At 44.6% G+C, this 23,183-nt stretch overlaps 1 protein-coding gene across 4 annotated transcripts in view; it reads right to left on the bottom strand.

The window, feature by feature from the left end:
* Window positions 1-21,541, bottom strand: part of Lancl1 (LanC like glutathione S-transferase 1) — a 34,844-nt gene extending 13,303 nt beyond the window's left edge. The window contains exons 1-4 of one of the 4 annotated variants that reach the window (XM_087903877.1): window positions 21,391-21,541; window positions 21,164-21,260; window positions 16,154-16,271; window positions 2,439-2,646 (exon numbers count right to left, since the gene is read on the bottom strand). In XM_087903877.1, the coding sequence (XP_087760003.1) occupies window positions 2,439-2,646; window positions 16,154-16,271; window positions 21,164-21,244 (407 nt within the window). In that variant the 5' untranslated portion in view covers window positions 21,245-21,260; window positions 21,391-21,541. Of the gene's footprint in view, window positions 1-2,438; window positions 2,647-16,153; window positions 16,272-21,163 lie in introns of all 4 variants that reach the window. The other 3 variants (XM_087903878.1, XM_087903879.1, XM_087903875.1) reach the window with 3 other exon arrangements.
* Between the last annotated feature and the right edge of the window lie 1,642 nt (window positions 21,542-23,183).

Below are 23,183 nucleotides of genomic sequence, written 5' to 3' on the forward strand. Positions count from 1 at the left end.
TAGCTAGTCAGTAAACAGCCATGGAAGAAACACACTTTACTTCAACTTTTAGGAGAAATTATTGCTTTGTATCACCTATCCCTCTGGTGACAGTATTTTAAAATTCCTATTTTATTTTTTGTGGACCCAAGAGTTTAATGAAGGTTACCCTCAGGAATGTGGGTGTGGCTCTTCACAAACGCACTGGCATCTCATCAGTTGCCCCACCACTGAAAAGCTGTCCCTGCCTCCACAGCCACTGACCGCTGAGAAGATGCCCAGGGCTAGTGGGGCCACTGAAGCTGCTGAGAGTTAAAGACTAGGCAGAATTCCACAGTGCTCCAGCCTTTCCTGGGGCTCTCACATTCTTTCCAGCTCTTTTGGTAGTCTCTGAGATTGGAGGGGTGACATGATGGCCCATTTAGGGCTCACTGCTCAACAGGAACTTGTGTTCAATGTATATTTAGAAGGCAAGTGACAGATATATCATGTCCTTAGCAAATAACAGCAGCAGTTTCCCCAAAAGGACATATGACCTTCCCAGTCATGGCCTTCTGACCAGGCTTATAGTACCAGATAAGAATTTCCTCCTGGTGAGGAGGGCTCAAGTCCATCAGAAAACAGTCGGTTACCCCATTAGAGCCATGCCTCTACTGCACCAGTGGGCGCATCCTGCTCTGTAGGTCAGGAGTACAGCACACAGGGTTCCCAGCTGAGTATGACTATAATGTCATTACTCTAGCAGCCTGTGCAGCATCTTCCAGCACTGTGACGGCTAGCCAGCATGGAGACAATTTTAGTTGGAGACCAGCTTGAGATTTCTCTAAGTCTTGTATAGTTTTATATTAAATGACTCTTTGCTATAGCTTTTTTTTCTATTCATACTACATAATGTCATTTTTCATTTGAAGCTGAACTATATCATTTGTAGCTTCTGATAGCTATAAGCATAATTATGTATTAAAATGTCAATGCAGAAAATGATTTATTATACTGATTCATATAATGCTATAGTAAAGCAAAAGATTCTTTGGCTTCCCTATTGTGCTTATAATTTCAAGCAGGAAAAAAATGCTATAAAGAGAAAGTATCATTGTACAGGGCATTTGGGGAGAATGGAGAACTTCTGTGTGTGATCGTCTATGTAAGTTATACATAAAGAATGGAGAACCTCTGTGTGTGATTGCCTATACAAGTTATACATACATTAACTAACACAGGTATGAATAATTCCTTCTTCGTAACACAATCATAATTTGAATAGTTCAAAAAGCCTGCGGAGGAATTATACACACAGACCAGTAATTGCTAGGCATCCATGAAATTGGTTCTGGCACCCCCAAAAGATACTATACTGACACTCTCATCCTTCATATAAAATGGGGGATTAGCATACAACCCATGAACATCTTCACTTATACTTCGAGCATCTGTTACAAATAAAGCACTCTGTAAAGAGCCACACTGTTTAGGGAATAACAACATAAACTTCTTGCCCAACACTTTTGAGCCATGGTTGGCTGAGTCTATGGATGTAAACCCACTGATACAGAAGGAATATATGTTAATATAGGGATTCCTCAACAAACTAAATCAATAATTATGCCTGTCAAGTAGCAATTATAAGAAAGAACAGTGAGTATATAAAAGCCACAGCTGACTCTGGGATGATCACACTGTCAGAAACGCAAGTCTACCTGCTGACTTTCATTTGCTCAGTGAGAGCCCAAGAGTCCTACATGGAGCTGCATGCCAGTCACATCTCTCAAGAGTTCAAAAGAGTGCTCAATAACTTTTTAAAGACAATAAATGTTGTCTATTTGGAGAAAAGTTTAACAATTCTTTAAAAGTCACCAGTGCAGAGTTTGCCATGAGTTATATTCAAAGTGATGATGATGATAATAATGATAATAATAATCATCTAGATTTGTATGTCATTGCCCACAAAAAAGGCAGTCACCACCATCGTTGTCATTAATGCCACTGTCATCATCCTTATTATTATTGGATTTTGGAGATGGTCTAAGTACACAGCCTAGGTTGGCCTTGAATTCAGGATCTTCCCACCTTAGCTTTCTGAGTGCTTGGATTATAGAAGTTCACACAACCCATTTAGAATGGCACTCTGGAATTAGTTTTTGGTCCCTGGCATACAAGAAGAGATCCACTTCCTTTTCAGATGCTGATTTTGGGGAGCACAGTGAATTAGTCATCCCATGATTAGGGTTTTGATCTTAGGGAAATGATACTTGATCTGGACCATGCTGGTGTCTTCTATCTTGTACTAAGATAGGGATTACAAGGCTATTCTTTAACTATAGCAGGAATATAAGAACTGCCCAAATGCAGGAGGAAGAGCTATCTGCTGAGAGACAAGTAAACTCAGAATTTTCTTTTGCTAACATATGCAGAATCCTAATGGTGTTTCAGCAACAATTCTCACAAACAAACATGATTACCGTGTGATACAATCCTCTGCCTGCTTCTCACTGTTCATCTTGTGATACAGCACAGCAGCCACAGCCAGGGGGCCTGCATCGCCACACAGGAAGGTGATGGACCGCTTGCTCAAACAGTTCAGGCTTTGCTTTACATAGCCGTGCGCCATCTGCAAGTAGGCAGGGTCCCCAAACACATCATAGAGATGTAAGTAGAGCACAGCGATGCCTGGAATGCAAGAGAAAGCGAGTGGAGATGAGGACAGGCAGCGCACTGCTACTCTGCTGTGCTACCACTCACCTGGGCTGAGTTGGATAAGCTACGTGATCATCTGCAAGTTCAGGTGACTTTCTAGCCTCAGCTCTGATTACTGTGAATCAGCTCTAAGAAAAATGCAGAGGGAATCACTTGTCTTTGGATTCCTCACTGTTAGATTCTATTAAGAAATGAAGATTTTTTTTTTTTAAGACTTGTCCAAGACAGACACATAGACACAGTGACCATTATTAATCTTTTTTGGTCAATGACTTATTAATTAACAAGATTAATTAATAATGAACAAGAAATATGATCATTGTGACATAAAGCAATTTAGAGCAAGGGATGAAAAAGCCAACTTCACGTTAAACAGAAGGAAATTCTTTTGTGTGTGACAAGCTAGTTTGTGTCACCAAATCCTACTCTGGTTTCCTTGTAGGAAGGCCTTGGACATTGGCAAAAATACACTCCAGTCTTCTAATATTTTTTCCTGTCAAGGGTTGCCTTCTCTGCCACTATGCTACTTTGGAGACTAATGTAAGGGTGCCAATAACTTTATTATGGTCCTCACTTCTTCGTTCCTGTGCACCCCTAGAGCCTACAGAGTAACTGAGGCAATGTCTGTGTGTCCTTATTACAAGTGCTTGTCACAGGAGACGGAGCTCCCCCTCTGAAGCAGCTCGGTGAGAAGCAATAACAGACACGGAGAAGGGGTCTGTCTGCCTAAAGCATTTCTAGAAACATTTTCCTGTAAAGTACATTTTCCATCTCATTTACCAGTTTTAGAAGACACACAGCCTATGTTTAAATCTAAATTAATAGAGCCAATCTTTTCATGGATTTCAGTGCAGTAAAAATGCAGTCTGCAGAATTACTTTTTACTGTACTGAGAACAATTTTAAATTCAGATTCTTTTCTCATTTTGCATGGGTAATCTCCAAAGCTTTGTGTTACAGACAATTCAATTTCACATGTATATTAAAGCCAAATTTTCATCTCTTGCCAAAGTTAATAACCTTGTCTGCTCTCTCACAGCGGCGCAGTGTGAGTAATTCCAAAGTTGATAAGCAGATGGAACAACGATGCTCAAGGTCTGTAGACAAGTGTACAAAACCACGTGTGTGGGAGGAAAATCTCCTTTTCACAAATGATCAATGTCAAGAGCTCTTTCAGAATTACATCCTCAATGGGCTTCATCGCCACCCACATCACGCACCTGCTGGCCACCCACTTAAACTCTCGGTCTTTCACTTTCCCGCTTATCCCCACTGCTGCCTCCCCTCCCCTGCCGCCTCCAATTAAGTGATGGAAGCACCAAAGCCAAGTAATAACATGAGAAAATAAAATGATTTAATACAAGTTCAGTGACTGTTTTCCTTTTTGAATTCTTGTCTCATGATCTGTTAGTTCCTTTTGTCTTAAGCAAGTAACAAACCAAACTTACTATGCCTCACAATTGAAAGACCCGATGCACTCCTAGTGAAAATCTGGCAGTCTTTTGGGCGGTTCTTTTCTGATGAGCATAGAATTATTTCTTTAGCTTCTTGGATTCCATGGCCCCAGGTTCCATTTCCCTCTTCCCCCTGTTCTGGGTGGGCCCTGGTGTCATATTTCGATTAGCAATCTGTTCCTAGAGTATGTGGTTTCTTCTTACACAGAGGGCCATGGATGGAGAGGCTTTCTGCTCAATACTGCTAATGTCCTTGGGCCTGCTTGTGAACCGGCTCGGTCAGATACATTTCATTTCTCGTCAACGTTTTTAAATTTAATAATAGGAAAAGTGGGTAAATGAACTCTCTGGGGATCCTCAGACAGTAGGCACAGGCTCTTTGCAGATAGCTAAGACTCAAAGATAGCAGGCAAAGTGGATGCTTTGCTACAAGACACAACCTGAGGTCCTGATGATAAACAGTCACAGGTCTGGCTTGGCTGAGGCCTTAAGCCTCCTTCTCAAAGTGTGAATGCTGTTCTGGAAGTCCTGGAGCACTGCAAGGCTGAGTGTACAATCTCTGCTCCCTTCCTTGCCCCACTCCCGCCTTCCAGAGGCAGCTACCTTCAATGACCTCATCTGCTTGTGTGACTCTCTCTTTGCCTCCAAATTTCTGAGAAAGCCTATGTGTTCTTTGTTAATTCTTTCCATTTCAGAAAACTGTTTTTTAAAATTTGCATTTGGAAAAGGGAGATTTGCCTCTTGTAACAGAGGGACAGCAGTAGTTCTTTAAGGTATACCCATTTCCACTCAACAACCATACCCTAGATTCAAGGTAGAATAAGTGTGCAGCAGGGGGTGGCCTCTGGCTAGGCTCTCACCAGTATGCGTCCTTCCTTCTTTCTTCCTGTCTGGAATGCAGATGTGATGGCATGGTCAATGCAGGAAGTGTAGACCATGAATTGGAAATTCTATTAGGATGCTGGTGATGCACAGAGATGGTGGCTTACCGCCCTGAGAGCTAAAATCTGACCGCGCCAGACAGACCCTATTCTGTCTCGTAACACAAGAGGAAAAACTTCTGTCTTATTAAAGCCACTACTATTTAAGTGTACTGGCACAAGGTTGTAAGACCAGTTCTAAAGAACAGAGTTCCTTTTCAAAGCTAGAGAGGTAGCAAAGCTAGATCTCAGGTTTCGCCAGTTGATGATTGCAGTTTAATTTGAAATGCATCCTTTTAAATACAACAGCTTAATGTTATTTTAAAAAACAAATCATTATAGCTGCCCTGTAGGGGTTGGAACAGTAGATATCCAAGTGTAGCTAGGAGGACACTACATGAGAAGGGGTGAGACACAGGGCAGGGGCAAGACAGGCTAGCAGTGAGAATGAACCTGACTGGGAGGTAAAAGCAGCAAAACTTCATAGGGGTTGAGTGACAAGCAGATCCCACGACAGCTCCCAAATGTCCTAATTCCACAACTGCATGGGCACCGCCAGCATGGCAGCACATGCAAGATTACCACTGCGTCCATGGAGAAACACAACTTCAAATACACTTCAAGTCTTTAAAGGACACTTAATATCATGGGGAAAACTACCTCTATAACAGCATGTACTGACTGGTTTTGGGAGCTTCAGTTGAGAAATGCCTCAGTGAGATGCAGCTGTAAGGCATTTTCTCATTTAGTGATCAATGGGGAAGGACCCAGGTCATGGTGGGTGGTGCCAACCCTGGACAGGTGGTCCTGGGTTCTGTAAGGAAGCAGGCTGAGCAAGTCAGTAAGGCAGTAAACAGCACCCTCCATGGCCTCTGCGTCAGCTCCTGCCTCCAGGATCCTGCCTGTTTGAGTTCCTGTCCTGACTGCCTTCAGTGATGAGCAGCAATGTAAGCCTAATAAACTGTTTCCTCCCCAACTTGCTTTTTGGTCATGGAGTTTCGCTGCAGCACTAGAGATCCTAACTAAGACGCATCACAACTGGTCAAGAGTCTCAGCACGGAGCTGCATCTATCAATGTGTAAATCCATCACAGAACACGCAACGTCTTCAAAGGGGACAGCAGTCATTTAAAATATCTGCATTCTTCAATTTACACCTGAACATCAGATAAAGTTTCTCTGTGCCCTATTTGCTAAGCAAAGACTACAGGGACAGAGATAGGCTTCCTTTTTCTATATTTTAAGTTTTTGTACTACTCCAGAAAATATTTAGTTATAATTTAAGTTTTGAACATACTTAATTGTAAGAATAAGTGCCATTTATTTTTTTTCTAATTTACAAGTATTTTATTTAAAAATATAAGCCTCCTTCTCATGAACCTGAATAAATTTTGACATGCTCATGAACACAAAACTTTTAAAAAAATCTTTAAAATTTTCTTTTAAAAATTACATTTTATTTGTCTGCAATGGCACACACGTGGAGGTCAGAGGATGACTGGTGGGCGTATGTTCTCTCCTGCTACCCCGCATGGGCCCAGGGGATGGAAATCAAGGTGTAAGGCTCGGCAGCAAACACCTTTACTCCCGGCACCACTGCATCACTGGCCCAACATTAATGTTAGCATTTAGGTTCAGAGTTATTCATTTCTTGTCTTGCTTGGTCTACTCCATGAAAACTAGTGTCATTAAACCGTGCAAGTTAAGGCCTTCAGCTTTACTGTTTCTCAGCTTTGCTCATATACACAGCTAGAATGTGGACACCTTAAAGGAGAGTATAATCTGAGAGAAGTGGATAAAGCAAAAATCTAGTTAGACAACATTTGTTTATAAATCTACAGTCAGAATCCAGAGTAAGCATCCGGGGAACATCGTAAAGCTGTGTAACTGGAAAGCAGCAATGGTTCCCAATGTGTGTCAGGAGCAGCTGGAGGGTAATGGGCAAAGCAAGCTGACTTGCCAGTCTGTGGTCTGGAGGCCGTGAGAAACTGAAGCAGGTGACATCAGTGCTCTGGTCCTGCAGCAGATGGAGCCAGCCTCTGCTCTAACTACAGACACTTTAGCCCATTAAACAGGAAACACACTTCTCGTCACTCCGCCACATTCAAAATGTCCAGCAGCTGCGCTGGGTCAGCAGCTGCCGGGGTGACAGCAAACTGGTCTAACGCGACTACGTTACCAAGTAGGGCTAAGTGTTACCTTGCATCAGGGACTGAGGAAGCTAGGGCCACCTCAGACTCACCCTGTAAACGTAGCTTTGAAATGTTCATAACAAATTTTCTTTTTTTATATAATTTTTAATTGTCTTTTTAATTTTACATACCAATCCCAGTTTTCTCTTCCTCCTCTCCTTCCGCTCTCCCACCTTCTACTCACTCCACCCACCCATCCAAACCTCAGAAGGTGAGGCCTCCCATGGGGAGTCAGTAAAGTCTGTCACTTGAGGCAGGACCAAGGCCCTCCCCCTGCATTTAGGATGAGCAAGGTGCCCCATCCCTTCATTGGGAATGGGCTCCAAAGGCCAGTTCACGCACTAGGGATAAATACTGCTTCTGCTGCCAGTGGCCCCAGACTGGCCACGCCACTCAACTGTCACCCACTGTCACAGGGCCTAGTTTGGCCCTAGGCAGGTTCTCCAGATATCAGTCCAGGAGCCAATGAGTGCCCACTAGCAATTCCATAATTTTTTACAATTAATTAGTTTCTATAATTACTATAATTAATTTAAGAAGAAAAAATAACACACTGAGAGAGCAAAAAAGACTGCTATAAGAGGCATCAATACTGGCTACTTTGCGGTTTCTTCCCAGAGCTGCCACTCTGGAGGTGAGGGGGAGGGCCAAGCGCTCAGGTCACTTCTAAACGTGCGATTTCCTTACTCAGCTACTGATCCTCAGCAGTGCCGTTAGGACAGCCAGCTGCTGGGAAGCAACTAACACTAAGCCTTTGCGTTTCTGAGGGATCATTAGTTCTATTCTCCTTGACCACTCAAGACCTTACTGGGTCTCAAATGCATATAGAGATGATAAAATCTCCAGACATACGAGTCTCCCAAACATGGCTCTGTAATGCTAGAGATTACCTCTTAAACCTTTTCATTTATTCAACAACCAGTTGGCAGTGGTACCTTTGCCAGGGTATGTCAGTTCCCTTCAGGCCAGGGGCTCTGAAAGATACAGGCAGTTATGGTAGGAACGTGTTGTTAAAGTGCAGATTTTTAGGGAGCGGTCCGCTATCACTCAGGAGTTTGGAAGGTCAGGTAACTACTGAAGGAGAGGCAAGGGAGAATTCCAAACTAACTGAAAGTGTTCACTGAAACTTTAAAAGTCCATCATCAATTGCTATGTTTTCTTCCTTTCAGATTTGGGGAACATAAGTGAGAACCCCTGATGAACTCCCATTACCCAGAACCACTTGGCTTTGCGTATCAAGTTGGTGCTTTCTACTATGATTTCAGAACTGTCCCCTTGAACGTCTGTGCCAATGACTGGGCATGTACACAGGCTTCACCAACAAAAGTAGCTGTCGCCAGGTAGCAGTTTCTTTCTGTTGATGACTTTACTGTGCACAGCTGTACCCATAAACCTGGTGGTCTCTGCTCAGTTGTGAGACCAGGGCTGCCCAGTGTGTGCTCTTGGCTGCATAAACCCCCCAGTTTTTCACACAGGCCATCTGGGAAGAAAGCAGTCACGGGTCTGGACCTTTCATTTAATATTACCCCAAACAAAGAGTAGTGAGCAGGTCAAATGAGCCCTTCAAACAAGGTCTTTTCTCCTTTTAGCTACTTGTACAGCTGCCATATGCCAGGATTTAAGAACAAAAGAAACATTACGCATTCTTCCTTCCAGGGTCCAGCAGCACTCTGCATCACAAAGGTCAGATATAGAAGCACTGCTAGCCTTTCATCAGACTGGCGTGACAGTTGATGAGTGAGCTAAAGTAGTAAGAACATGGGCTCTTCACGCAGGGGGCGAAGACCGCCTCTCCCCGTCCTCGCTGTGTGAAATGCAGCTCGTTTACTGTGCCTCCGTACTCTGCTGAAATGGAACCAGCAGCAGCATCTCTACAGAACTGAGTCATGTGGCAGCACGGCTTCATCCTCCTCCCACATTTCAGCATCACTCCTCCCATTCTGACCTCTGAGGGCAGAGAACTGTTCTATACAGAAGCCCACCTGGCCTTGCACTAGCCTTCTGGAGTCCTCTGGCCTCATCTGCTCACCTCCTGTTCACCAGGCTAGCATGCTAACCCAGGACTATCAGGTGCTCTGTGAGTCCAGGAGAAGTTCAGGTCAAGGAGAGAAGCCAAGGTCTCAGTGATCAGCAGAGCAGACTTGGTAAAACTTGTCAGCTAATTCCTGAATTCTTATCTCAACTTGACCCGACCCTGGGGCTGTGATGAACTGAAACACATCTTAACGGATTCCAGCGGAACTGAATTTTCATTCTTTCTCCCTTTTACCTAGTTTAAGTAGTCAGTTTGGGTTACATAGTTAGTGGCAGAGTGGGACTGGAGCTGCGCTCCTGCAGGCATTTTAATAAACACCGACTATGGGCACGGCGCTATGCTGAGTGTAGTTCCCTGCGATGGGAATGGCAGGCCCAGCTGCGGCCTTTTAGGTGTTGTCTGCAATGGTCACTGCTTACATCAGCCTGATTTCCTATCTATCATTTCCTCTCTCTCTCTCTCTCTCTTTCTCTCTGTGTGTGTGTGTGTACACATGTGAGTGTACATGTATAGGCTCAAGGCTGAGGTCAGAGGTTCTTCCTCAACTACTCTCTACCTTATTCACTGAGTCAGGGCCTCTTAACTGAACCCATAAGACGAGTTTCCCAGACTGCTCTGGGAATCTGTGTCCACACTGAGAATGCTGGAATTACAGGCAGCCAACACACCAACCTAGAATTTACATGAGTGCTAGGAATCTGAACTCTGCTTCCCATCCTTGTATGGCAAGCACTTTATCCATCCAAATGGGCCATCTCCTCAGTTCCCTTTCTACCATGTACTCTGGTTTGCTTATAAACACCGTCCCTGCTCTCCGTGCTCCACTTTAGCACCCTCTGGACATCTAACCCTACACTCATTTCCAACGTGTGCTTAGTAACATAACCTACAGCACAATGGCATCAACATCATAAGCTTCGATGTGTAACTCGGAAGCCAACAGACCATGCTCCTGGCACAGTTACCTAGCAGTGGTTGGTAGGAAGGACTCTAGTGAACCCAGTGCCCATCCATAACCAATGGCACTCACTGGCTTTGAGATGGGTACTTCTCATGAAGGTGAAGGGACATCCGCTTAGGGCTCAGACGCTGAAACGCTAGCTCTGCTACAGGAGTGTCTAATAAAGACAGATCAATTTGCAAAGAAGACAACTGGCCAGAATGATTTCTTTCAAGTAAATCTTGTGTCGGCGGTAACTGAGAGCCACATGCTAATGTGGCAGCTAACAGCTCTGCACTTGGCAGATCAGAGGAACGGCATCTTGAAATACTAATGACCTGCGTTTAGAGCCCAAGTTAATATTACTCTAGGGATCCTGCTGCAGCTCTTCGTAGTTAAAACGTTATCTAATGCTTGAGAAGAGGACATGCATGCCAATTGTAGCCTCATTAACTTGCTGAGTTGGTTAACAGGAGCTTAGCCCATGGCTTTCAGAGCTGAAGCCCCTCGAGTCCTTTGTGCAAATGGCCTTTTCTCTTTTAAAGTATAAGTTGATCACTATTTCTCTGAGGATTCACCACAGTGAGGAGTGGGGGGAAAGGGACTTTTCATGAAGGCTAGCACTTTTCGCCATGTTTCCTGAAAGACATCAGTGAAATCAGCCCTCCCTTGGGTTTACTTAACTCTCTGCGGCATCTGTCAGAGAAGTAGGGTTTCCTAGTCAATGCCTACTTTTAACAGAGACTCGTCCCTGTCCATTAACCCTTAATAACAGTAACACTTCACTAGTCTCTTGTGATTTCAACTCCGGATACCATTCTAAGATCTATAGTCTTCCCTGGAATAAAAGGCAGCTCAGCCCAGAGACATGTATTGTAGTGCTATGTCCTACACATCGCTTGTCCCATCACAGAGTCAGCAGCTGGCCGTGGGTCTGGTTGTATGGTTCCCCTCCTGCTGTTTTCTGTATCTAAGTAACCTACATGCTTCCCAAACTCCTAAACTGTGAGCAGTCGGTGTGCTGGGAGGGGACAGCGACTGGGAACACAATGCAAGGCTGCCTGCTGGCACAGCCCCACCTCAATCACTGTGCATCAGCCTTCAGTGTAATACTTTATAGAGGGGGGCCGGTGAACAACTGAGGCTGTTCATTTGAAACACAGCTTCTCAGAAGCTGCCACCTGCACTCAGATGGATGAGTACTCACTTGAGGAGGTTTGCAACAACCCTTTCCAAATACAAACCATAATGAGAAGAATCTTCTTTGGATCAATTAATGTTTTATTCTGACTCTATACTATAAAGTATACCTATAGGGTTAAGAAAAAGGAAAACACATTTATACAAAAGAATGAGAAAGACTACATCTTTTTTTTTTCTTTGCTGTTGCAAATACTGAGAAAAACTTCCAGGATTTACTTTATATCTAATCATTAGTCATTAGTTACCTACTTGCAGGCTTAATAGTAATTACCCTTCTCTCTGCTGCTATGGTAACAAGGCTTGTTTCTCAAATTATTTTCATATTTTCTAAAAATAAAATACTGAACTCTGATTGGTCATAAGCAATTCTCAAATGTTGTACAGTACAGGTATCAGGTTGTCACGGCTCAAACTATCAAACTATTCTGTTTCAGAGATCTTAGGAAAATCTCACTGGGCAGTGGTGGCACACACCTTTAATCCCAGGATTTGTGAGGCAGAGGCAGGTGGATCTCTGTAGCCTGGGCTACAGACCAAGTACCAGGATAGGCTCCAAAGCTACAGAGAAACCTTGTCTCAAAAAAAAAAAAAAAAAGAAGAAGGAAAAAAAATCTTCCCTTACAAATGCACACAATGAATACAAATGTAGTAGCTACCAGGAAATGTGTGCACAGACTCACTCTCACTCAAAAGGCAGAGGACATGACTCATGAAGTCGCCTGCTGGTTCTGTAACCCAAGAACTTCGCCTTGCTCTGCTTCCATTTCTCAGCTCTGACATGGAGACCCTCTATAGACTCCACACTGGGGAGATACACACAGGCAGAGCAGAGGATTAAAGGAAAGCTCTTGGGATGGGATCTGCTTTCCCCAGTAGGTACTGATGGCCGTGCACTTTCTCACTCCTGTGGGTGAATTTTCTCACTCCTGTCATGTGAATGTCACAGTGACTGATACTAGTTACTCTTTTTTCCCCAGGGTCATGGAATTGTGCTTCTCTACCACAAGTGTAAAAGGATAAATGTCGGGGGTATAAGGCTTAATGATGGCATCTCATGGGTACATTCAAATTCAACTGAAACCACAGTTAACACTCTCAGTCCATCTTAAAGCCAAGATAGACCTTGCAGAGCAGAACAGGGTGGAAAGTGAGGCCTGCCCCCTTTCCTCCTCTCCCACTGTCTTTAGTGTATCTGTGTGTAGTGTGCATGTGTCTGCACACATGCAGACCTGTGTGTGGAGGAGAGAGGTTGATGGCAGTCATTTTTCTTGGCCCATTTATACATTATTTGCTGAGAGATGGTTTCTCGTTAAACCTACAGCTGGTATGTTTGGGTAGTCTAGCTGTGCCTAAGGATACCATCTCTGCCTTCCGAGTGCTAGAACTGCAAGAGAGCGCTGGGTTTGGATGATTCCCAGGAGGCAGTTATGCTCTCTTGGTTTATATTGGGAGCTGGGGAACTCCAGTCCCAACACTTCGGAAGATGCCCTTTACCCTGAGCCATCTTGCCAGCCCCTTATTTACTTCAAGTTTTGTTTAACTAAGGACACAGTAACTCTTACTAATAACTTATTTTGTACACATGTGGATATTCCAAAGTTTACTCTCGGGCGAACCAGAACTGACTATCAGACCGCACTATGAGGCAGGATCAGATGGAAAGATTGTAATTATAATGGTTATCTTCCAAAGCATGCATCACACAGAGGTGCCCTGGCAGAAAGGTTTTAAGTACTTTGGTCTTATTTTTTTTCTGTAGTCTCAAGTTTCTCTGAGAACTAGGCAGTACTTAGGACTTCACACTCTGAAATATTTCTCTATAATAGGCTTTATGGAAAAAACACTACATGTGAAATGAAGACTTTTTTTTCAAAAGAAGAAAATTGTTTTGACTTCCTTTGTAAATGAAGAGGGGGAAAAATACTGCTTACCTGATTTAAAAATATTTTAAGACATCTGTAAATTCACTCTTACAAAATTCCTGACCAGAGTAGACAGACCTTAGAGAGAATTTGCAGAAGGAAAAATAGAAGGGAGGACCAGGCCCAACTGGCTGTATGATACATAACTAAGATAGCTTTGCTCTAAGATACTCTGAGTTTCTTTTATCTGAAAGTCTATATTCTTCTTCTGTAAGGAAATCCAGCTAGCAGACTACATGAGCCACACCTTCTTTGTAACAGCAGTGACCATGTGATGGTGCACCAACCAACGAACACTACACAGGACTTGAGCCCTGAGTGAAGCAGCCAGGAAATCTTTTTAAGGGAAGGGAATGCATTTTCCTTTTGCTCCCTTTCCTGTAGCAGCCAGAAAAGCTGAAGAACCACCTGGCCGTTAGCAGCCATGGTGACCCAGAGGTAAACCTAGGGCTGCGGACTGACAAAGCAGCAGAGGAGCGAGGCCGTTAACACCCTAGGCTACTGCGTCAGCCTTCAACTTCCCCATGACTTCTCCACGGGACAAACAGAAACACAGTGTTTGAACTGATGATCTAATCCATTCCAAATCCCAACTCCAGTTAGTTCTGAATCAGAACTGGATACCAGCCATTTTTCCATTAGAAAATAAGATATTAACTTAAAGTTCTAATTAATTATAATCACTCTTGACTCACATAAACAACACTGTAACAAAAAGACAGCTTTCCCTGTCCACTGAGAACAGATGTTCAATAAAAGTCAGTGTTAAAGAAATTTGTGGATAACTTAGCAAAACAAGCAGCAATAAGGTAGTGTTTATAAAAGGTCCTAAGTTGCAAATTTCTTGCTGAGCAAAGCCAAAATGAAGTACCTTGTTTTTTAAAAAACACCATTTTTAGAAAAATATCTGGGCACACACAAATCACATACAAGGGTGCAGGCCATTAGGTAGTCACTGCTGCGACACACAGTACCAAGTTGTTCATCAAGGCAGCGCTCAGTAAGCAACTAGCTGACATTAGACAGTAGCCCATAAATTGTAAGGTTATAGAAGGCTTAGATGATTTCCTGTGGTCAAATTGGCATTCTAACTTAATCAACTCAGACTGAATTCTGGCACAGGACAGACTTTTATGTATCAGAACACTAGAAATGATTTATTTTATGCAGGATAATGGCAATGTAACAGCGTTCAATGAGGGGATAGTAGGAATCTTGCCTCAAAGGCCAAGATTTTATGCCTCCTCAGAAACCCACCAGCAACTAAAGATATCCTCACTGCTCACTGTGCCAATCTGACTCAGACGCTTGCCATGGAAGCTGCTTCCCTGAGTCAGCATGGAGAGTGAGCTGCTTGAGACTAAGACAGTGACACACACAGCCAAAAATCTTAAACCAGGCGCATTTCACTTCGGAGAAAAAACTCTGCTGAAGGAAGTGTGACTTTGAGCGTCTTAACTAACCCTGGAAATTCAGGGTGTTTGATTGACAGCTTCTCCTGACCTTGTCAAGCTTGTCATTCAAACCTGAAATCAGTCAGCCACAATCTCTCCCCTTCCCTAAGCAAGGTTCTTTACAATGGTATGTGCAATGGGTGACTTAGGGATTTAAGTCCCCTTCTGTAATTTGCCCTGGAACTATGTCTAGCCATCTGTCTTAGGTCAGCCTGTGCCTCTTTCTCTGGCCAGAGACAATAAAATAAACTTCATAAATAATGGAAACTTCTAATGTTTTAGGAAGGCATCTGAGCCTTGGCCTGTAATTCATAACCTGGCAGGGAAGGCCATGCCACGGCACCTGTGCAGGGGACTTATTCTGTTTTATCCAAATTCTGTTCATTTAAAATAAGATGGCAAAGGTCTTTATTAAAGAGATGAGTCTGTCAATTACAGCAAAGCTGAAATTACAGTAGGTAAATAAATGACACATCAATAACTTCCTTCTTGACACAACACACTTTCATCTTACTCTCTGCTAATGTTACCTATGTTCAGCTTCTGAAATACTTAACAAACTTAAAGCTCAACTGTTCGGCCCAACGTTATCTTGCTTTAGGCCATGTCTTCTAATCCCAGCACTTGGAAGGCGGAGGCAGGCGGATTACTGTGAGTTTGAGGACAGCCTCATGTACATAGTGAGTTCCAGGACAGCAATGACTGTTACACAGTGAGATGCTGCCTCAAAAAAAAAAAAAAAAAAAAAGTTGCCCTAACGCTCCCTCCCTCCCTCTAATTTATAGATTTCATCTGTCATCCCCACTTGCACAGAATCTTGGGAGTTTGCTGCCAGCAGTCTCTCAGACAGCAGCTCTAGGTAGCAGTCCACATCAGCTTCCACATGCGTTTGTAAAATGCACATTCCTAGCTATGAATCACTGAGAGGCTCTGCTGTGGAGCCCAGGAACCTGCATTTTCAGAGTCAAAGTCCTAACGCTCAAAATGGAGCCTCCCTATTATTCAAAGAGTATGGGAGAGGCTGTGCCCCTAGACTGTGTCCTTCAGTATTCGGACAGGACCCTCCTGTCTGCAGCAGGGAGGTTAGCCATGGTCTCTGGGCTCTCCTTTGCTTTCTCTCTCACTTCCAGTTTTTCTCTTCACAAGAACAGTAAACACCCCAATGCCAGGCATGAATACCCACAGTGTGCTTGCCCCCCTCTTAAAGAATGCTCACACCAAAAGGTGACTGTGGGGTGGGGAACACTGTGCCCTAGGACGCACTCCCAGGAGGGCCTGCAGGCTGTGCCCTCCTAACTGCTGAGGGAAGGGCCTGCTTTGGCTCTCACCAGCGTGCATGCTGCCTTAGTCAGCGCTCTGTACCTGCCCAGCCGGTGTAGCCAGTGCCATCCCGAGGATCTGCTGACTTTAGGCCTCTTTCCATTTGCTGAAGGAGCTCACGAATCTTATTGGTTAAGCGCTGTGAGAACTCGGGAGTCAGCTGTAGAAATTAAAGAACAACATTTTTAAAAAGAGTAGGAATCAATCATGTTAACAGAGTTAATGGTACCTTCATGATGACATTTTCTATTCATGGAAATAAAATATTATCATGTAAAACTTAAAGCAGCCCTAAAGGTTTAGGTTTTCCAGAAACCACATAGGGGCACATACTATTAAAAGCAGCATGTTTAAAAAGTTACCATGAGCCAGGTTATGGCAGTATATGTCTGCAAGCCCAGCATTTGGGAGGCTGATGTAGAAGGTCAGCTACTTTGAGGCTAGCCTAGGCTATACAGTCAGACCCTGTGTCAAAAGAAAAGACCAGGCTAGCTTTGAGCTCAGAGATCCCCTTTCTTATGCCTCCCAAGTGCTTGGATTAAAGGTGTGGTTCATTGTGGCAGGTAAAAGTCATGTTCTTAAAACAAGTATAGACACCCATTGAATCTCAGCTACTGAATTCTAAGCTGTGACAATGGTAGTCCCCTTAAGAAATATTCTACTTGTTTCTGTTACTTTTAAAGATGGATAAAGCTGCAGCATTTAAAAAGTAAAACATGTCCGTGATTATCAGAAACTGCAAGGACAAATGTCAAGGCTATGAGGCCCTTGCCTAGCATGGAGTGTGACCAGAAGAGGCCTGGCTGTGTCCCTCCTCACCTGTTACTGGCTGACTGCCCTTGCTCAGCTCCTGACTTCTTTAAAACGCAGCTACCTTCCTGGAGTTGGAGAGAAACACCTGCCCCATGGTTTCTTGCAGGCCACCCACTCTGTACCAAGGATGTACTCTAATGCTAGGGTCCTGGGGTTAGTGACACCATGTGAGGAACTATAGAACTGATGGGCAGGCTGAGGTTCACAAGTCATATTCCTAATGGTACATTCTTCTTAATTTTATCAGATTTATTTTTATTATACATGTATGGGTTTGTGACAGTTTGTGCAGTGTGTGTGTCTGGTGCCTTGGGAGGCCAAAGATGGTGTCTGGTCCCCTGGAACTGGAGTTACAGACAGCTGTGAGCTGCCACGTGGGTGCTGGGAATAGAACTCAGGTCCTATGAAGAGCAACAAGTACTCTTAATTGTGAAGCCTCTTTTCTGCCTTCCGGCAAAGACATATTCTTTATGAAGGACCTGGAAAGCACTGTCAAAGTACTGTACACAGCAGTGACTGAGTGCCTTAAAAAGTCACTTCAGTGTATCAACTAGGCAGGAACTTGCTAGGACTTCATACTGGGATTCCACAAAACCAGCAAGATTTCACAGGGCTGAGGAATACTACAGGTGCAGAAACATGCTTCATCATGGAAAGGTTGTAATATCAAACCTACACCAGGCACCACCAAAGTCTCCATTTTATTATTCTGAGTCTAGGTGTGTGTCCTGCTCATGCATACACGCATGACAAGCACATGTCATGCTTACGGTGGCTTAGGACAATGGCAGGAGTCAGTTCTCTCCCTTCTGCTTGCATCCTTACCTTGCCTGGCAAGCGTTTCTCAGCAAAGCCACGTCAAGGGCCTTACAAGCTCATTTTTAAGAACATCTTGCATCTTGGATTAGGGAGAGGCTCTGGTAGTAAAGTGCTTGCTTAACAAGCATGATAGCCTGAATTTGACCTCTAGAACCAGTGTACATAAGAGCAAGGCATGCTGGCATGTACTTACAGCAGGACATGTTGGCACGTGTTTACAGCTGGGTATGCTGCCATGTGTTTATAGTGGAGCATGCTGTCATGTGTTTATAGTGGAGCATGCTGCCATGTGTTTATAGTGGAGCATGCTGTCATGTACTTACAGCTGGACATGCTGGCATAAGCTTATAGTGGGACATGCTGGCATGTGTTTATTTATAATCTCAGAGCTGGGGAGGAGGAAACAGGCTGATTCCTGGGGCTCACTGGACAACCAGTCATGGCCTACCTGGCAAGCTCCATGCCACAGAGGCACTATCTCAAAAAACAAACAACAAACAAACAAAACAAAGGACAGTCAACAGACATTATCCTCTAACCCTGACACATGCATGCCTCCCTGCACACAGATGAACATGCAAAGAGCAGTTTAAGATTCTAAGAAGGCAGCTGGAGAGATGGCTCAGTGGTTAAGAGCATCACCTGCTCTTCCAAAAGTCCTGAGTTCAATTCCCAACAACCACATGGTGGCTCACAACCATCTGTAATGAGGTCTGGTGCCCTCTTCTGGCCTTCAGGCATACACACAGACAGAATATTGTATACATAATAAATAAATAAATATTTGGGAAAAAAAAGATTGTAAGAAGGCAGTGTCACGAGTGCTAATGCTAATAATTTTGTAAAGATTCACCTTTGAGGAGAACCCGAGAAGATCTGTGGCTGGTATAGCATAAGCAGCACTAGGAATCCACAGCTTGACAGACACTTGCTTATTATTTAACAATCTTTGCCAAAAGGTTAGCACTTCAACAACACTTGAAACACATTCAGTAAGGTATAATTAACTTTAATGTTAATATAAAAAGGTCTGTAAATCTCACAGAGGCCAAGGGGTAACTCAACGTGACCAAAGCCATCTTCTGAACAGAGACTATGTATAATTCATGGTCCTGGCCGGCCCAAGACTAGGAGGCCACAGTGAGAACACTGTGGCCCTGGGACAGGAGTCATTTTCTCCTAGGCACACACACATGGAAGTAATACATACACACACTCAGGTGACCTGCCTGAAGATACTGACTATGGCCAGCACCCATCACTGAAACTTCAAGTGTGAAGAGTCCCTGCAGGTGACAGGAAGCTCCTCCCATAGCCCGTGTTAACAGTAGGCAGCCAGGGCTCTAGGGTTTGACCTTTTGGAGTCAACATTAAAGAACTTAAAAAAAAAAATGAATGCCACTTTCTTTGTAAGATTCCCAAACTATATTCTACATATGTCACCTTGCTACTCGGGTTTAGAGTTGGATTTGTCTTTTGCGGCACATCCCTTTAATCCCAGTACTTAGGAGGCAATGGCAGATGGACCTGCGTGAGTTTGAGGCCATCCTAGACTTCACAGTAAGTTCTGGGCCAGCCAGTGCTACATAGTGAGACACTTCAAGAAATAAAAGAACGAATTAGTGTTGAAAGTTGGAAGTGGTGGTTCACACCTATGATACTAGAAACCAGGAAGCTGAGGCAGGAGGACCATTTTGAGTTAAAGACCAACCAGTTTGGGCTACAAAGTAAGTTTTAGCTTAGCATTTCAAAAATCTAAAGAAAATGGGCCAAGATGTTTCAACGCACCAAAGCATTAGCTATGAAAGCTTGACTAATCAGCATTTGATCTCAGAACACGTGAAAAGCTGAGTGTAGCAACCCACACCTTAACCCCAGTATGCCTACAGCAAGGAGCAGGGACAAGAGACACCCAGAGGCCTGTGGTTCAGCTAGCCTGGAATACACTGCTCAGCAGCAGAAATAGTAGACTATGCCTCAACAAGGTAGAAGGTAAGAACTGACTCTTCCCATCTCTACATGGCTGTAACATGAATAAGCCTGCCCATCACACACACACAACTAGATACATTCTTTTGAAGCAAAAAAAGTAAAACAAAAGCAAAAAATTCATGAATAGAGGTTGTATAATGTATACGAGATACTAACATACAGAGATACTCAAACACACACAAATCAGATGTATAAAAGCACTGATTTCCCAGCAGCCTAAGGCCTAGGAGTGGAGTTCCATCATTAGGATGCTTTCTCAAGTGCTCCCTCTACCAGTTCTACATGAAGCAGCATGTCTTCCTACAACCAGACAGGACTAACTAACACCTTAGCTTCAGATGTGCAAAGGAGGCAGAACACAGGCCCAGATGACGACAGAAGGCCATGGGGCTCCAGATGAGTACACAGAGCTTTCTCCCAGCAGGCCAATCCAGTCCTTAAAAAAGGGACCCCAGCTCCACACACCCTTCAGCACCCTCCCACACCGCATCTCCAATGTCCGCCCCTCCTCTGGAATGGCTGACTAAGGTGTTCTCAGAGGTGAGGAGATAGAGCCTCCTAAACCCGACAGGTGTGAACCCCACTCAGCTACCATAACAGCACCTAAAACTGTATCTTTGCAGCGTTGACAAGTTTCAAAGAAATAAGCTGGTAAAAATTTTAAAAATCTATGGCCACTGAATACAGCAGCATTCGCTTTTAATCCTAGTACTTGTGAGGCTGAGGTGGGAGGTTAGTGATTTCAAGGCCAGCTTGGGCTACACAGTGAGGGCACACTCTTCAGCCCCCTCTCTGGGACTTGCCAAAACTAAGTATCCCTTCCAATACTCTAATCGCCAGAAAGGCAGGAGGAAACAAGCCCTTGGTGCCGCACCCCAGGCTCTCCTCTCCAAGAGTCCCGTGATGCTCAAAGCAGTGTTAAGTACGAATGATCTTTCTAAACTTTGGCTCCCCACTCTCGGCTTTAAAGATGGCTTCGGAAAAAAACGTCAAATTACAAAAGATTTCAGGCCTGTAGGTGACATTTCTCTCAGCACCCTCCCTTTATGGACATCCTTCCCGACAGGCCCATTAGCTCCAACTATTCCGTCCAGACTTGTGCACACTCACTAAGGAATAACATGGCACGGGAGAAGAAATACAACCAGGTCCCTCGCCTCCCTTAGCGCCACTTAGGGAGGGAACTTCGCGGACAATCTTTATAAACGACATTCTTAATACCCGAGGCTATTTCTTCCACTGTTAATGAGGGTGACAACGGCTTTTTATACCCTACCCAGTACATCCTGACTTAGATCCTTATGTAAGTCTGCTCGGATCGTGCATCCCGGGCAGGTGACGGCTGAGCGCCCCCATCTCCCAGGCGCGAGTGAGGTCCTTGGAGCCCCTGGGGTGGGGAAGGGATGGACGGCGTAAGCCTCAACTCACCCTCCCAGTGGAATCGAAGTAGCTTTCGGCCAGGGACTTGTTATAATCGGCATAAGGATTCGGAAAGGCCCTCTGAGCCATGACGCCGCTGGCGAACCTGCAGAAGAGGGGGAAGAGAGATCTCGAGTGGCGCCGGGGCTCGGCGCTGGGACGCGATCGCGACGGCGGGCACGCCGGCAGCCCCTTCCCCGTGGGCGGACCCCGGCCCACGGCGTCTCTGCACGCACGCGGGACGGCGGCGGCCGCGGCTCTCAGCCCAGCGGGAGGAAGAGGGCCCGTTTTCCACCCACGTCCCACGCCCACGAGTGGAGGGCACAGCTGACGAAGTGGTCGACGCTTCTCTTCAGCGGCCCTCGCCACCCGCGCAGCGCTGACAATAACAGACTCGGCGCGTTCGCCGCCCTCTTCCTGTAGGCCTGGCCAATCAGCAGGCACGCTGAGGCGGAGGCCCGCCTCCCGATTTCAGCGTCTTAAAGACACAGCGTGCTCTCTGCCGCTTTTTCCCGCGTGGGAGAGGTGATGAAGGTCCCACGTTTCCTACCTTCATTTATAAACACGCTGTTAAAGAAAGCAAATTCAGTTTTAGATCGCAGGAGTTCTAAGCCCCGTTTACCTGCAGAAGGAAAGGATTGCTTTCAAATCTAAACACCCTCCCTTTGTAGACACCTTCTGACCTTTTAATTTCGCTTCTAAGGAGACACAGAAGTGACCATGGAGGAAACAACACGCGACCTGCACCATCATTGCAAAATAGGCTGAGTTAAATACTTTGGGGATACTTTTTCTTCAAGGCACTGTGGAGGCTGGGGATAAGGCACCAAGTGACAGGTGACAAACATCAGGAAATTTATGCAAAAACTCAAATTTCTGCTATTTAGTCTGCTCCTTAGCCTAAATTGAACTCTAATACTATTTTGAAGCCTTTAAAAAAAAATAAGGACAAAGAATGGAGAGCCATCTCCGGCCTTAACACTGTGGTTGTTTGAAAAGTTTTTGTTGGAGATTAAATCCTACCTGAGATGCATTATGCCCCCTCTGTTCAAAGAATGTGGGAGTCAAGTTCAAATATCTGTCCCTAGCGGGAGATATGCCCGGGGTTCAAGGGCTCTTGGAACTCTGGAGCACCAGAGTTTGGTTCCCAGCACCAATGTTGGACTGCCTACAATCAACAGAACTCCCGAAGATTCAATGCCCTCTTCTGGCCTCAATGGACACCCACACAAAGCACCCCCAACACGAGGGGGAATATAATAAAAAGTTATAAATTGTCATTTCTTTCCTGTCTGTCTTGATTAGTGGGCCTCGTACCTCCCACTGTTCGGAAACCTCCCCTTTCTCATGTGGTCTCCGGTTCTTTGCTGTGAAGTTGCCACCCCAAACTCTGCCTTAGACTAACTTAACCGTTCCAGATTTTTTTCTTCTTATAACTTGATCTCCCAGAAAATTCATTAGCTCAGTTCCCTCAGCACACTTATGGAGAGTTAGTGAATATCAAGCTGGAATATGGAGACTTGGAGGAAAATGTCTAAGAGAGGAAAGGAAAAGAAGATTGAAAGATTGAAACTTTTTTTTTTTAATCAGCCTTTCTTTCTGTGATTAGGGCAAGCTCAGTCATGATATCCCATCACATGAGCGACTTTTAAACACGCTAATAGCCTACAAAAGAAACGACTCAGGAGAGCAGAACATTTAACACAAGAAGACGATGCATGAACAGATGACAGCGGACAGAAAGATGAGAGTAACCCAAGGATGGAGGCAGTCTGAAAGGCGAGTGTTGGTGACTGAAAGACCTGAGAAGCATATGTCCGTGGACGGTGTAATGAGATGCCCAGTTCCTGCATCAGCTCCTGTGTCGGCACCATTGACTCCGGGAACAGAAGCACTGATATAGGGAAGCCAGAGGCACCTGTGCTGTCCTTTGTCACTCTGCCTTGTTCCGCTGAGACAGAGTGTCTCACTGAGCCTGGAAATAGCTTTTTTTTCCTTGGCTATGGTCAACTCAGTCCCAGAGGTTCTC

The sequence above is a fragment of the Myodes glareolus genome, chromosome 1 (genome assembly GCF_982192425.1).
Source record: "Myodes glareolus chromosome 1, mMyoGla1.1, whole genome shotgun sequence".
Taxonomy (NCBI): domain Eukaryota; kingdom Metazoa; phylum Chordata; class Mammalia; order Rodentia; family Cricetidae; genus Myodes; species Myodes glareolus.